This window comes from Hibiscus syriacus, unplaced genomic scaffold, assembly GCF_006381635.1.
Source record: "Hibiscus syriacus cultivar Baekdansim isolate YM2019G1 unplaced genomic scaffold, ASM638163v2 tig00110482_pilon, whole genome shotgun sequence".
Lineage (NCBI taxonomy): Eukaryota > Viridiplantae > Streptophyta > Magnoliopsida > Malvales > Malvaceae > Hibiscus > Hibiscus syriacus.
Genome location: NW_024062758.1, coordinates 4,644,613 through 4,660,261, shown reverse-complemented (window position 1 = coordinate 4,660,261; position 15,649 = coordinate 4,644,613). Strand labels below are relative to the sequence as shown.

The window sequence follows — 15,649 nt, the reverse complement described above, 5'->3', positions numbered from 1 at the left end:
GATACTATTTCGATCTTACTGAATAAATATGTTTCTTTTATTCTTTTAGTTCATACATTTAGAAGTATCCAGTGTCAACGGAAAGTACTAAATTGTCACCTCCTCTTGTTGTTATTTATTTATCGTTTAGTGGTTTTTTTTGTTTGAAAATATCATCGAACTAATCTTTTTTCTTCTTTTTTTCCTTAAATTCAAGCTTGCTGAAAAAATCTTTCAATTTCCTCAAATCTCAATCAAAACTAAAAGCTAAAAATATTTTATCATTCACTTTCAACTATTCGATTAACTTAAAACTAAATTATGTTAATTTTTTTGATAAAATAGAACATTTCTACAATTGCTCCATTCATTGGAAACTTGTCAATGTCAATATAAATAGTTTCACTTGTTTTTTTACTTATGTGCTTCTTTTGTTTTTGTTTATTGTAGATTGTCATTTATGGTTGTGATTATAGACGAATGACAACGAATAAACAAGATTACTAATGGTTGTGATTATGAATGATGAGTAAATGAATTGGTGATAATAATTCGAGTTTTGGTTGGTTTGGTTATGAAGATAAGAAAATGTTGGTTGTGCTTAAGATTTAAATGAAATAATGGTGATGAATGGTTCGATAGTTGTGAGAAGATGATGAAACTCTTACATATAATGGGTATTTATTTAGTTGATGACGATAATCGAAAGAATGTCAATTAATGACAACTTGATTAATCTAAATGAAGACTAGCACTTGAAAGAAGTAAGTTTTGGAAGATAAAAGTTTTTTAGAAAAAAATTAAAATAGATTTTAACGTGTCATGTAAACTTGATTATAATAATAAAACTTAAAAACTCAATGATTATATTGTAAATTTTAAAAGCTAGTAAGGAAAATGAAAATATCTTAATAGTTATGGGATCATTATTGTAGTTAACTCATTTAAAAATGAATGTGACAACTAAGAAGAATCATTACCATATCAATGGTCGGTAATCGGTGAACTACACCGACCTTCGAACCCGACTTCAAATGTGCCAAATCTAGTAACACTAACCTACCACGTAATTATTAAAACGGTGTAACCACGTGCGCACTACATTGAATTTTCATTGGCCCGTGATAGTCACGAGAAACATACACATCTAAAACAGACTATACATCTGTACTTTCCAGAGGTTAGGGTGAAGGGAAGTCAGAAAGAAAATGATGACGTTGCAGTTTCTGGCCTTACATGTTTCCTTTTCTAATAGAACGGGCTTAATTACCGTTTTTCTTCTTCAAAGCATCTGGTGCTAATCCAACGGTATGATTTTTTCCCCAAAAAATATGGAAACTTTATTATGTTTTAGTTCATATCCACATAGAAAAGAGAAAGCTGATTGAGAGGAACGAAACCAAAGAGTAAAGGTGTTTTTGTTTATAGGTTCACGAAGCTAAGTCCTTCGAACTGAACAGAGAAGCAGATGAAGCCGACGTCTGCCGGAAGTAGCAGCTCTAGCGGTGGTGGTGAAGGGAGTAGAGGTGGACTCGCCCGCTTCCGCTCAGCGCCAGCCACCTGGTTGGAAGCTCTTCTCGAGGAAGACGAAGAAGACCCATTAAAACCTAACCAGTGCTTGACTCAGCTACTCACGGGGAATTCATCGGCCATACCTACAATTCGAAAACCATTGTCTTTTCATAACTCGGATGATCCAGCTGGGTTATTTGAATCGTCTGGTTTTCAAAGACAGAACAGTTCTCCAGCTGATTTCCTCGGGAATAATGCTTCCGATGCTTACTTGTCTAGCTTTACAGTTGCTGCAAATTACGACTATTTATCGCCAACTATGGATGTTTCTCCCTCGAGTAAAAGGGAAAATGAGCTCGATACGCAATTCCCACCAACAAAGTTTCACTCCCACTTGGCAAGACTAAGAGATAAGGTTTTTGATAACTTTTACTTTTTGTTGGTCTGTTTTCAAAGCTGACCAATTAGTAGCCATGTCCGTCTAGCCAAAAGGGGGAGTATAAATTTGCTATTTTGAGCAAAATTCTATATGGTTGAATTCCAATTTTTAGAGTTTGTTGTTGTTGTTATTGCATTTACAATACCTTTACTTTTTCCTTCTATTTTTGGTTAGAAAAGAGAGCCAAGTGATCAAATTTCGGGTGGGATATCTAATCTTTTAGATGTAGATATGGAGAAACTTTTGGAGGTTTCGGTGGCTTGCAGGGTTCGCGCCAAGCGCGGTTTCGCTACTCATCCCAGAAGTATTGCAGAGAGGGTAAGTGTATCCATTTATTGATGGGATGTAAAATGGTGTTTATGTTGAGCTCTAATCATTTATTGCTCTTTTCGTTAGGTTCGGAGAGCAAGGATTAGTGACCGCATCAGAAAGCTTCAGGAGCTTCTACCCAACATGAGTAAGGTAGGCTGCTTCTTGATATCAATTTTAATCTTGATTCTAACCTATAGTAGTGTATCATCCTAATGAAGTTTGATGCCAAATGCATTGTTTTGTCTCACTGGCTGGAAGAGATAAATAAGATCAAAGAACAACTATACAACAATTTATATTAGGTAATTTAGGCAGAATGGCATTTATTTTTTATATCTCTTGCTCCGTATCTTGTACATACATCCCAGGTTTATATGTTTAATTCGCTAAAGTTTTTTTTATTAGGGAGCTAGTTCAATATGGTGGATGATGTTGAAAAAATACGCTTGAAAAAAGTAAGTGAGAGAAGCTCCAACTTCTCTCTAACCTAGGAGATTTCAAATTTCAAAATTCCAGGGGTAGAGGGAGAGAGAGAATATGGGTGACTCCGCCACACATCGACCTCCTTTTGATGCCTTTTTTCTTAAGGATCATCGTCTATCCATAGAGTTTACTTTTTCCTGGTTTATTTTGATTGATTCCCCTTCAATCGGGGCAAATCTAAATGTCTTTCTTCGCCGATTTTTCCATCAGCAGTCTTCAAAGTTCGTTCCAGCTGTGCACGCCGGAAGCTCGTGACAAAAACCCAAGTGTTAAACTGTGAACACCCACTGCCGTTCACCGGACTTTTACTGTGCAAAAATTCCGTCATTGTTCAAGAGCTCTATTTTCATAACGCTGTTGCTGGTTCTGGGTTTTCACGCACGTTGTCATAATCCTTTTTATCTCTGGTTTTTTTGGTTCAAAATTAAACAGTTCGGAAGCCTCTGCATTCAAAATGACGTTCAAGAATCGCGATGAAGAACAGAGAAACGGGCTGAAACCTCAGCTCGCCAGACTAAGAATAGTCTTCAGTCCGAGATAGAGGAAAAGGAGAACGTAAATCCTTTGAAAAAACCAAATATTAAGACGAAACGGGTGGATTCTATACTGTCGAAGGTAACTGAAGCGGAGCATCAAAATTAGAGAGATGGGTAGCAGACAAAGACTGTGCATAAATCAGAGGAGGCGAGGAAGAAGCTGAGTAGTACAGTGGCAGCAGAAGAATATGAGAGGATGGTGTTGATGACAAACAAGAATAGGGATGATTTGTTGGTTGAAGCAAGGAGTGTGGAAGGGGTCATTGCGCAGATTTCTGAGGCGGAAATCCTTCCTCAGGATTCTCTCGTTTTTAACTACTGGAGGAAGAAAGATTATCCAAGAATCAACAATGGGTTTAGAACTGGCTGCTTTACGTTATACATTGATAATTTACCAGATAATATCCATTGGAAGTGGTTTGGATCGTTATTTTGCCCATATGGTCAGGTTATTGACGCCTTCATTCCAACTAAAAGAAATTCAAAGGGGGTACGTTTCGGTTTCATTCGCTTTACTACAATTGGAGAAGCCCGGAGAGCGATCTCAAAGATGAATGGCGCTCGCATTGATGGTAGTAAAATTGGAGTCTTTTTTTCTAAATACAACACAAGACATTCTTTTTGGAGAAAGTCTTCGCCAGTTGTCCACCTAAAGCCCGAGAGAGAAAATGTTACAAGAAATAATCTCTATACAATAAATGGTGTTGTTGGCGAAGCTAAACTTCAAGTTTTGGATAACTGCCTAATAGGGTGGTGCAAGAACTATACCAAAATCGGTTATCTTGCTAGCCAAATGCAAGACAAAGGACTCAACGGTTTTTCGTTAATGAGAGCTGTTGGGAATGTAGTTCTCATGATATTCGAGGATTCTGATACGTTGAGAAGGGTTAAGAATGAACAATCAGAGACTCTTGCAGGGTTGTTTTCTAGAGTTGAAGTTTGGTTGGAGAGTCTAGTGGTAGAATGCCGTCAAGTATGGGTAGTTTGCGAAGGGATTCCTTTTCACTCGTGGAATTGGGGTACTTTCAAGAACATTGCGGCTAGGTGGGGCAAATTAGTATCAACTGATGAAAGCTCTCAGTTTCCTTCATCTTTTGATCGTGCAAAACTTCAAATCCTCATAGAGACTAAAGTGAGGATTGATGAGTCCTTGAGTTTGAAGGTCGGTTCTAATTCTTTTGAAATCATGATGCATGAAGTTGAGCCTTCTTTCAAACCAAACTCTTGGATCCCTGAGGAAGTCGATGATTCTCCAGATCTGAATTGTTTTCTCGGGGCAACATTGGAGAATTCTCTGTCAGGATCGTCAGTGTCATCCCCAGGTTTAAATTGCCCCGTCGAAGATGTTGCAATTGAAGATCCCCGCTTAGAAAAGGTTTCACTCATAAAGAGTGTCAAAAGCGATGAGAAACCGAGTAACAAATTGGGGTTGTACACAATGGAGGCTGTGGATCATTCAAAATTAAATATCGTGGAGCATCTAGGTAATAAATCAGTTGATCATTCTGCTGGTGTTAGCCTCAGGGCCTCGGAAGATGCTCTTATGATGGGTCTCATTACTTCTCATGGTTCATCTACTGACACATTTCAATTAAAGGAAGATACCCCAGTGATGCCCCCTATCCCTGCGAAATTAAGAACTATTCGTGTGGCGAAGAAATGCAAGACAAAGAAAAGAGTTCTGAATTAAGTGGCAAGGAAACATTGATTGAAGGGAAGGAAGTGTGGTTTTGGTTCATTAAAGATAATTTATTGAGCTGATTTATTTGGTGATTTTGATACATGTTGGTATTTTTGTGGAGTTCCCTTCAAAGGCGGATGTTTTTGGTTTAATGGTTTTAGGTGTTGTTTTTATATATGTTATGTCATTAAATGTTGGGTTGTTTTCCTATTGATGGAGGTTTATCTTATGTATAGGGTGATTGCCTCTTGATTTTTGTGGTCGAGAAGGTGAGAGCTTTAGGTGATTATGTTTTTTATAATGGTGTTTATCCTCGTTTGAGGGTATTTCGTGTTTTCATATGTAATGAGGCGTTTTATTCAATGAAATATGAGGTACTATTTTCTTCCTTCCTATGTTCGTTAACATACTTCTTAGTATGTGGACGAATACGAAGGGAGTTTTTAATGAGACCTCCAACTTCTATAAAAAAAAAAAATAAGGTGGATGATGTTGTGTCGGAACTCGTTCAAAAACAGAAGAATAGCACTATATTAATTTGCAGTCTTAGATTTAGAGTGTGAGACCAATCTTGTACAGATTTGTGTTACTATAAATTCGTAAATGAAGTAATTAAATGTAAGGTTATCATTATCTAATCTGTAGTGTCAAATCTTCATAAGAAAACAAAAGGAATTTCCCAACATTTCTGGGCTTAAAGGGTTTTGAATACACATAACAAGTTATATGGATTCATTAATCTGTTGCGGTTCGATCTTTATTGTTTAGCGTATCATTTATCTGGAAAGTTTTTTGTAATTACCATTCCTGTTTAACATATAAGGCATCAGCAATATGAAATGTGCAATGAAACTTTATATCTATACACTCTAATTTGAGTAAAAATGTAATGCTTAATATATTATTGGCTGTCCTGTAAATTTGCGTGCAGGTGTACATGATATCATGCAAAATCTTCTAATGTTAAACCACGAGGTATTCACGTATTAGTTTAACTTTTTTTATGAAGGCCGATGGAATTTCAGTAATTTTTCAGAACTAATGATATTTAGTTATTTGCATTCTATGAATCTTTGGTGAGATGAATATATATGAGTTGTGACAAGGATGAAGATGATACGTGTTAGAACTTAAATATAAAATATTTAGGCCTTTTCCTATTAGCTTAAGCTTTTAGGATATTTGGTTACCAACATTAACATCTTATCAGTGGCGTTCCAAGTTTTTTCTGTTATAATAACTGGTATCTAATCCGGATCGGATATTGTAGACGTCCATTATGAAGATGACCCTTTTAACACAATTTAATCCCTTCACAACGTTAGGATTTGGACTTCTGACATTGTTTAAGAGGTCTAACGTCTCATGCCACCAAACCAATTGATAGTTGGTATCAAAGCTTAAGTTTGACTCTTAAAAATCGTTTTTTCCTTTGATATTTCTTCACCTAGTGTTTTATTGGCCATCTAGGTATTCATTACTGTTCACCTTTCTTCTACAGTTGGGTCTATGTGCAAGCTTATTAATCACTCATCTGTTTGCACGTGGTGTTTCGTTTTAAAGCTTCAAAATAATAGTTGGGCCTTTTTAATATAAGGTTAAGCTTTCAGGACAATTGGTCGTCCAGCTTAGCATTATGGACAAGGTTGTATGGTGTCACAAGATGAGGCTGCTAAAGACAAATTGCAACCATGTAGATTGAGATTTTACGAGTTTTGGTTTTGGATTTGTTAAAACTTTGGCATTAAATAAAGTTATAAACTATCCCACCTTAGGCATGAGAAAAGGGACTTGACATTAAGCTTTACTTTCTCAACCAATACATGCTTAAGCAAACTGCCGTCTATCTTGAATCATCCGAAATGTAAAAAAAAAATCCGAATTTTCTAAAATTTAAATGTTACACGAATGCATCTTTCTAAGAATATTGGGAATTGTATCTTACACTGTTTAACTTGGCAATTTTCTTTCTTGCTCCATCAGCAAACCAACACTGCAGACATGCTGGAAGAGGCAGTAGAGTACGTTAAATATCTTCGAAGGCAAATCCAGGTACTCAGTTATTATATTTGTCTGGAAAGAATAATTATCCATTTGTCTGACTAGTTGGTAATATGTATGTATGAAAGTGAGAAAGGAGGCAACACCACGGTATACGACCGGTGCTTCTGTAAAAGAAGAAAGATTGCCTACTGAGAAACCTGGATCCTTTGCAGGCTCACAGAACTTCAAACGAAATGCACGTGCAAAACTAAAGATTGATTGGCTACCTAGAGCTTAGCATAATTGTCAGCTGCATAACTGTTTTGCTCAAGTATACTACGGCTGTTTTCTGATAAAGTTGGCTGGGTAGATCCAACATTGTAATTACAGGATTTACCACTTCTGATGTTGCCTTCTTCAGCATGCAATACAGAGATGTGGCTTCTTCTGAAGATACAGTAACTATGGAGTTCATATCAGGACCTCTGCTATGCTTTGCCTAGCCTAATACTGCGCCACGAACATCACTTGGTATGATTGTAGTTGTACAGTATTAGCGTAGACTATAAAATATATTTTTATTAACTACATAGCTATATATAAATCTATAATTTTTAATTAAAATATTTGTTTACCATAATTCTTATTGTATATCTAGACGAGTTGTATTCAATGAAAAATTTTATTTACATTTTAAGAATCTGTTTTATGGGTTAGGATCAATGTTCTAGGTTTCAAATATCTGTTTTATAGGTCAAAAGTTACCCGATTTGACTTTGTATGCGTTCCCGAGTGCCAAAACATAATACCATGCTTTTGATCTATGAGATTTGTCGGATTTGGGGGTGTTGAGTTCAGTTCTGTCCTGCTTTATCCCAACTCCAAACTTCTTAGATGACACTGTTGACGCGGATGCCTGCCTTGATTTCATTGGCCGCCTTGTTCGCCCCTCAAACTCTGGTGGATGGACATCAGCAGCTTCTTTCATCGTCGCCGTAAAGTTGCTGAGAGGTTAGCTTACTATGAAATTTCCTCAAACCTCATGACTTACTTGACGGGGCCTCTGGTGCAGTCCACAACTACCGCTGCTGAACAAGTTAACGCCTGGTCATGGATGTCGGTGCTTCTCCGACTCTAGGGTGCTTCTTCAGCTCTTGCTACAGAGGAAAAATCTCAAGGATATCGTTCAACTGAAAGTTCCAAGCATTTCAAGTAACTTTTTTTTCCTGAATAAAGAATTCTTTAGTTAAGATTAATATATAAAGCCTTAAAGCACAACATCCTTCAAGCTGTGGAAAATGATACGATTAGTTATGTGTTAAGGGTGTCATCTGTGATCCTAATTATATAATCTGTAACGAAAGTCTCTAATATAGCAATATGGATTTTCTAATGTGGTGTTAGATTCTTTAGCAAAACCTTGCTTGCTCCAGAAAGTACAACGGGGCAGGGAAAGGTGTGTAGCATCAGAGAAGTTGAAGCAAAGGCCGTTTTAAGGCCTGTAAGCTTGATTTATGCAGTTCTTTCGGCACAGCCATCGACATTGTTTACCAAGCAAGGTGCTACAATGGGCATGCTAATCATAACAGTATTCGAAATACCTGCTGCTACACTTGGGTCATTCATTAGCCTTTCAGTTCTCTTCATTCCTATATAACACCGATGCCTTGTCAGTTTTCACCTTCAACATTGTTTCATGGTCCTTAAAAACCAGTATAAACGCCGTATTCAACTTCTTTTGCTCCGGCATTTCCCTCCGGCCTCATCGGTGTATTTCTTGTGATATCCCTTCTCCGCAAGGCCGTATAGATCCGTTGCTGTAGATTCTCAATCCATCTAACCTGGATATATAATGCTCTTTTAGCGTCCGACATTTTAGAACATCGGACAAAAATAAACCTATATCTTCCATAGATTTTCTTCTTGGGAATGAACAAATCAACAACTTTGCCATAAAAAGTAAAAATCGACCATAATCCTTTCCAATGCATCTTCTCAGGGATATTAAGAACAATCAAAGTCACACAGCCAGACTTTAATTTCAACCGCCTTGCCATCTACATTTTCACTATTCGCCAAATACTGTGGTTTCAGTACCAAGACCAATAGACAATAGTTAATCGGCCGTAATGGTTTGATGCTTTTGTGTCATCCTTGAAAAGTTCCTCAATCTCAAGATTGTCACACTCAACTTGTATTTTCTTGATGCCTTTGCTCTATTTGTTGTTTCTTGTTCTTCTATGATTGACAAAACAGTACGAGGATCCAACTCGGTTTTCTTCGTAATTGAATGCTAAGCAGCTTGAATGACATCATCACAAAAATAATCAACGATCATTCGAGTTTATATCCTGCAATATTCCTCGCTCTTTCATTTCATATTAAAAGTCAGCATCAACTCTTAAAGTAGTACTCCTTTCGAGTTACCTATTCAATATTCATGCATGCAGTCTACCTCAGCATCTGTTGTTGAAATTTCTAGAATTGGATCCCATTACAAGTTTGATTTTTATCACATTACATTTTATTATTTAAAGAATATGGATCCTTTCAAATTAAGGAAGTTATTAATTATTATCACATTGCATTTTATTATTTATTTTATGTATTCACTTTAAATATGTATTTATCCAAACATAACCCTTTATCCGACACTCTCAACCCAATCCGAGTAACATGGCCCAGAAGAAAATTATAGTTCAGCTCCCCTGGCCCTGGTATAAGTATAAGATCTTGTAGAATATATGTATAGAACCAATCCTAGGGTAGTAAATGCAGCAAGCAGCCAATAGAAGTAAGTAATCAAGATGTGCCTTATACATGTTATCTGCAAACCAGCTATCTCCCCCATCCCCACCACTTACTTTCTCAATAACAGATACCAGAAAGCTACTTATCAAGTTCCCAACACCAATGACGCTCAGGAAGATTGCAACACCTATGCTTTTTATTTCTTTCGGCATCTGATGATAAAAAAAATTCTTGAAGTCCAACAAAGGCAAACACATCAGATAATCCAAACAGCGAGTAATGCGGTACCAGCCACCACACGCTCATCGGAACCGTCACCTCTGGCTTGTCTACCAACCCATGTTCCCTAGCCGTTTTGAGCCTCTTCATCTCTACTAAAGCAGCAATCACCATTGCTATTGCAGATAGAGCAATCCCAGTTCCAATTGTTTGAAGCATTGTGATTCCAGCTGGTTTTCCGGTGATGGATCTTGCTAAAGGAACAAATATTCTATCGTATATAGGAATTAAGAGGAGGACTGAAATGCTTATGAAATATTGAAGAGTGGCAGCAGGGATCTCCAATCCTGTTGTGATTGATCTGTCCATTGTAGCACCTTGCCTGGTAAACAATGTAGACGACTGTGCAAGAACAACTGCATGGATCAAGCTTGTAGCCCATATAGGCACAAGCTTTAGAACAGCCTTTGCTGCTTCAACCTCTCTGATACTACACGCTTCTCCCTGCTCCATTCTGCCGTCTTTTCGATTCCAAACAGCTAAAACAAAAAACGACTGATCCCCACAAACGGGCTTACTTCATCCCCTTTGACACTAAACCTGTAAGTCGTCCCGAGCAGAAAAACAAGCAGTCCAAAGGCCATCACAATACCAGGTATTGCAAATCCAAGAACCCAACTGAGGTTTTCTTGAATGTAATTTAAAACCAGAAGGGTCATTAAGATACCAGCAGACATACCAAAAAGCAACCAGTTAAAGAATGAACTCTTGGCTTTGCACTCCTCAGGGTCTTGTGCATCGAATTGGTCTGCGCCAAAAGCTTGAAGGCAGGGCTTGTAGCCACCTTGTGCAATTGCAATCAGATACAGAGAGAAGACTAGTATCACTCGAAACTGATGCACTGATGATGTGTTTAATGTGACAGATGGAAGAGTGGCTAAGAGAGTCAACAAGCCGAGCCCCTGTAAGTAAATAAAATCATTCCAACTCAAGTGCATCAGTGGTAAACGAGAAATTACGATGAAACGTTCACTTGTAAAAGAGAAGAATGATTTACCAAAATGTAAAAGAGGGAAGTGAAGACGATGGTACGGTATCGGCCAAGAAAAGTGTCTGCAAAGAAAGCACCCAAGAGCGGTAGAAGCGACTACGCTCCCGCCCAGGCGTTAACTTGTGCGGCGGCGGCAGTGGACAGACCCAGTGGCCCCGTCAAGTAAGTTGTGAGGTTCGAAGCGATTCCATAATAAGCAAACCTCTCAGCAACTTCAACGACAATGATGAAAGAAGCTGATCTCCAACCGCCGGAGTTTGAGCGGCGGACAGGGCAGCCTTTGAAACTAATAAAGGGTTAACTTTGTCATCTAAAAGTGGAGTTTTGGCAGCGATCAGATTGGAGTTGGACATTGCCATAAGCTCTGGTAGGAGTTTGGCGTTGAGACTTTAATGAAGAATTTCTCACAAGATTACAAGTATATTTAATTTCACCAAACGTGCATGACATTGACATTTGTAACTGTTATCTTAATTTGTACTAATTATAAATTTACTTATTACTTCCCAATTTAAATAAAATATAAATCCATGTATTAAATTGGTATTAAGAGAACCATAAATGGATGACATTTACACCTGGATTTGTTATCTTTATTTACGGATTACGTCACTGGTGCTTAAACGAGTTTGTTCATGAACATATAGGATCGAGTTGATAAACGAGCTCATAAACGAGCTTGAAAACAAGCTCATAAACGAGCTTATAAATGAGCTCATAAACGAGCTTATAAATGAGTTCATAAACGAGTTTGTTCGTGAACATAAACGAATCGAACGCACCTCTGTTCTTATTCATTCGTTTATTAAATGAACATAATATTTTTTTGTTCATGTTCATTTATTTAACTTAACAAACGAACATAAACAAATTTTATACGAACGGTTCACAAATAATTCACCGAACGCTCTATACATTTACACCCCTAATTATAACATTTACTTTAGTCTTCAATTATATTATTGAGTAGTTAACTCCAATACATATTAAAACAAAACGAGAGTAAAACACACGTGGGTTTAAATTAATAGTTAGGTGATGGTCCTTCCGTCCTAACTCCTAAGCTCTTTGGTTGGAACCCCTATGAGCATTTCATATTTTCTTCAATAAGATAAAATGGCGACATGTGGGCACACCACATCATCTTTCAACAGAATTTTTGTTGTTGTCATCTCTATATCATCGTTGTTTTACAGTTAACGATTTAATAAAAAGATAATTGTTTAATTTATCTAATTTTAAAATTAAACAATTAAAAAATTATACTCAAAATATGGAAAATTAAGATTTAATTCACCTAATTTTATTTTATTTTTTAAAAAACTTAATTTATATACATTCAAAATCCCCTCCCATAACTCTGTCCCTTTATCATGCTAAAACTCTAATTGTTTTTTCTATGTTTTAAATTTGGAATAAAAAACATTGAATGGTTTTTTCTATGTTTGAAATTTGGAATGAAAAACAATTAATGCATTTTTTTTCTATGTTTTGAATTTGGAATAAAAGGGGAAAATGATTTACCAAGATGTAAACGAGGAAAGCAAGGATTATGGTGCGGTATCGGCCAAGAAAAGAGTCGGCAACGAAAGCACCCAAGAGTGGCAGAAGCAACGACGCTTCCGTCCAGGCATTAACTTGTGCGGCGGAGGCGGCAGTGGACTGACCCAGTGGCCCCGTCAAGTAACTTATGAGGTTCGAAGCGATTCCAAAATAAGCAAAACTCTCAGCAACTTCGACGGCAATGTTGAAAGAAGCCGACCTCCAACAGCCGGAGATTGAGCGGCGGACAGGGCGGCCTTTGAAATCAACGCAGCCATTAACTGCATCATTTAAAAGTGGAGTTTCAGCTGAAGCCAGATTGGAGTTGGACATTGCCATAAGCTCTGGTAGAAGTTTTTGGAGTTGGAAATAGGTAGGGTGTTTACTGTTCGGTTAAAACTGAATTGACCGACCGAACTGAAATTTCGGTCGGTTAATCGATCGATTAACAGTTAATAGTTTTTTTAAAATTTTAATTTCGATTAATTCGGTTCGAAATCGGTTAATTAATCGAATTAACAGAAATTATTAAATATTTAATATATATGTATTATTTAGCTTTAGGTGTTTTGAACTAGTTTTTACCGAATTAACCGGATAAACCAAAAATATTTAATATATAATATATATTATTTATAAATTTCGGTTAATTTGATTAATTCGGTTAACCGAATTTAATTCGGTTCGGTTAAATTATTTTTAGAAAAAAATTGATTCGGTTAATGTTTGATGGAAAAAAATCCAATAATGAAATTTGAAAAATTCGATTAAATCGATTAACCGAATTAGGGAGGTAGAAATTATTCCGAGGCTAGATATCAAAAGAGTATTTAATTCACCAATATTAAACGAATATTTAATTGACATACATAATGAATAACATGGCGTTATTACTTTACAAACTTCCCCAAAAAAATATTAACAGTACCGAAAACCAGATTTATTAGAAAAATATCCTAAACTCACATAAGATTACTTTACGTCTTAAAAAATGCGAGTAAATGTCTTGTGTTATAAGAGGCATGATTTTCCTCCGACGTGGATACACTTTTCAAAGAATGACAATTTAATATTTCAATTATTGATAATTTAATATTTTAATTAATGGCCTCGTGTTTCATGAGATATTGAAACGCCCTGAGAAATTTATCGTGTGTGGTAATTAACATACCTCGTGTTATAACAAACTTGAGGTATATAGTTTTTCGGCCCAAATCACAAGTCCTTATAAGTATGTTCGAGGGGTATTTTTGGGTAATTAATCTCAAAATTTTTGTACTTTATAAGATTAGAGTCGTAGTATTGGAATTTATTTTTGAGTTGAGGCTAATATCGAGACTTATGAGATATTGTAAGCTAGTTAAAAACCGTGTTGAAAATGGTTCCAAAGCTTGTTTTATGTATGAAGAAAATGTTGTAACTTTTGAAAACTTATGACATATTCGAGGGGTTTTTTTGGGTGGTTAATATGAAAACTTTTGTAATTTATAAGATTAGAGGTGTAATATTGTAACTTATCTTTCAATTCAAGGTAATATCTGCACATACGAAACAGTAAGCGAGGTAAAAATCGCGTTCAAAATGGTTCTAGCTTGGTTTTCTACATGAAGAAGAAGCTAATATGGCTTGATAGGTATATTCGGTTCGAGGTAAAGATCATATTTTTTTAGGGATAGCTTAAACAAGTTAATAATTAAAACTTAATTAATAATTTAAACAAATTTTAACATTATATTCAATTCGATGATATATTTAAAAAAATAAAAAATATCTTTGTTTAAAATAAATTAATCGATATGAAGGCATGATTGATTAGGACATTTTTTATTCGAATGTCCAAGATTCCTACAAATACTGCATATCTTCGGTTGTCTGGTTCTTTCCCGATGCTCGACCAAATCCTCATCACAGTAAATCCTCGTTGATCGTGGACGACCTTTTTTTTGCGTCGTAGTACAAAATCTGACCGTATTGTAGGTTCATCACAACTTCATCAAGATCCCTTTCATTTCCAATGGGAGGAAACTCATATTGATACACATTGGATACAGTTTCAAGTAAGTATACGGGATCAACAAATTGCATGTGATAGAGATGTAGCAGCGGATGAATGATTGTTGCTCTTGTTGAGGAATCAAACCTAGAAAGCTCTAGACTAGAAAGCTCTAGACTCAATGAAGAAAGTAGAAGGATTTGAATGGAAGAAGAAGACGATTAAGTTGTGGAAGATGGATAATGTAGGGATTAGAGTTGCTGGAAAATCAAGAATAAAGATTAAGACAAAAAAGACTAAGATAATAAAGATAAATAAAAATAAAGAAGATGAACGTAAAATAAAGAATTGATAAAGATAGAATGACTTAGCCAAATTACGATTTATGGCTAAATCGTGGAGATGGAGGCTTGGATGATATTGATAATAAAGATGAATATGATGGAAATAGATGGATAATTGTCATATCGAACCCTCCTAGTCGTAATGAAAAGGCAAACTCGATAAATGGCTTTAACCAGCCCTCCTAATCGCAATGAAGAGGCAAACCGAAGTGTGAAGATCTCTCTCACAAAGAACTTGAAAAGAACTTAATGAAAAGAAGTTTTGAAGGCAAAGTAATAAACACTTGCAAAGATAAACTGTTAATGTATTGTATTCAAGAAAATATATTACTTACAAAGTTAAATGAAGCCTCCTTTATATAGGAGATGAATCTTAAAAACCTTAAATAGCTAATGAATTAAAATAATGATAAATTAAACATGTTTTAGTTCTAATTCCTAATAAATAACCTAGAGAAGAAGAAGGGGGTGGGTTAACGGGGGTTAGTGCCATGTGACCAAAAACTAACGGGAGGTAATGGCATGGATCAAAATGAAAACAAACTAAATGTTCGATGAATGTATTGCAACTTTCAAAAGTTAAGTCGTGAAAGCTCTCAAACTCACCAATTTAGAAGTTATTTGTTAAGAGATAAATTTGTTTTTAGGCTTAATGTCGTAGAGTCGTCACAACATTGTCTTCCCAAAACAAATCAAAACCTACAATTGTACTAACAACTACCGCGTAACTCATACCACCATGATTCTTGTTTTTGGAACCATGAAGCAATTTTGTTTTGTAACATTTTATATAGTTATTGAATTTTAATTTTAACTTTAATTTT

The 15,649-nt window shown here is 36.0% G+C and overlaps 1 protein-coding gene and 1 pseudogene across 9 annotated transcripts; one reads left to right on the top strand and one right to left on the bottom strand.

Annotated features, from left to right (window-relative positions):
• The first annotated feature begins 1,220 nt into the window (after positions 1-1,220).
• Positions 1,221-8,122, top strand: LOC120128797 (transcription factor bHLH81-like). Of its 9 annotated transcripts, none has more exons than XR_005516661.1 (6): positions 1,222-1,906; positions 2,105-2,248; positions 2,327-2,392; positions 6,926-6,994; positions 7,159-7,456; positions 7,679-8,120. XR_005516661.1 is itself a non-coding variant. In XM_039146426.1 (5 exons), exons 1-5 carry the CDS (start codon positions 1,448-1,450, stop codon positions 7,195-7,197), a joined length of 777 nt encoding a protein of 258 aa, XP_039002357.1. In that variant the 5' UTR covers positions 1,222-1,447; the 3' UTR covers positions 7,198-7,526. The 9 variants fall into 9 exon arrangements, 5 of the variants coding, with proteins under 5 accessions (XP_039002355.1, XP_039002357.1, XP_039002358.1 ...); XR_005516662.1 differs by having other exon boundaries at positions 1,223-1,906; positions 7,072-7,456; positions 7,679-8,122; XR_005516664.1 differs by lacking the exon at positions 7,679-8,120 and adding an exon at positions 5,874-5,917 and having other exon boundaries at positions 1,226-1,906; positions 7,159-7,176.
• Positions 8,123-9,617: 1,495 nt separating this feature from the next.
• Positions 9,618-12,827, bottom strand: LOC120128805 (annotated as a pseudogene).
• Positions 12,828-15,649: the final 2,822 nt, after the last annotated feature.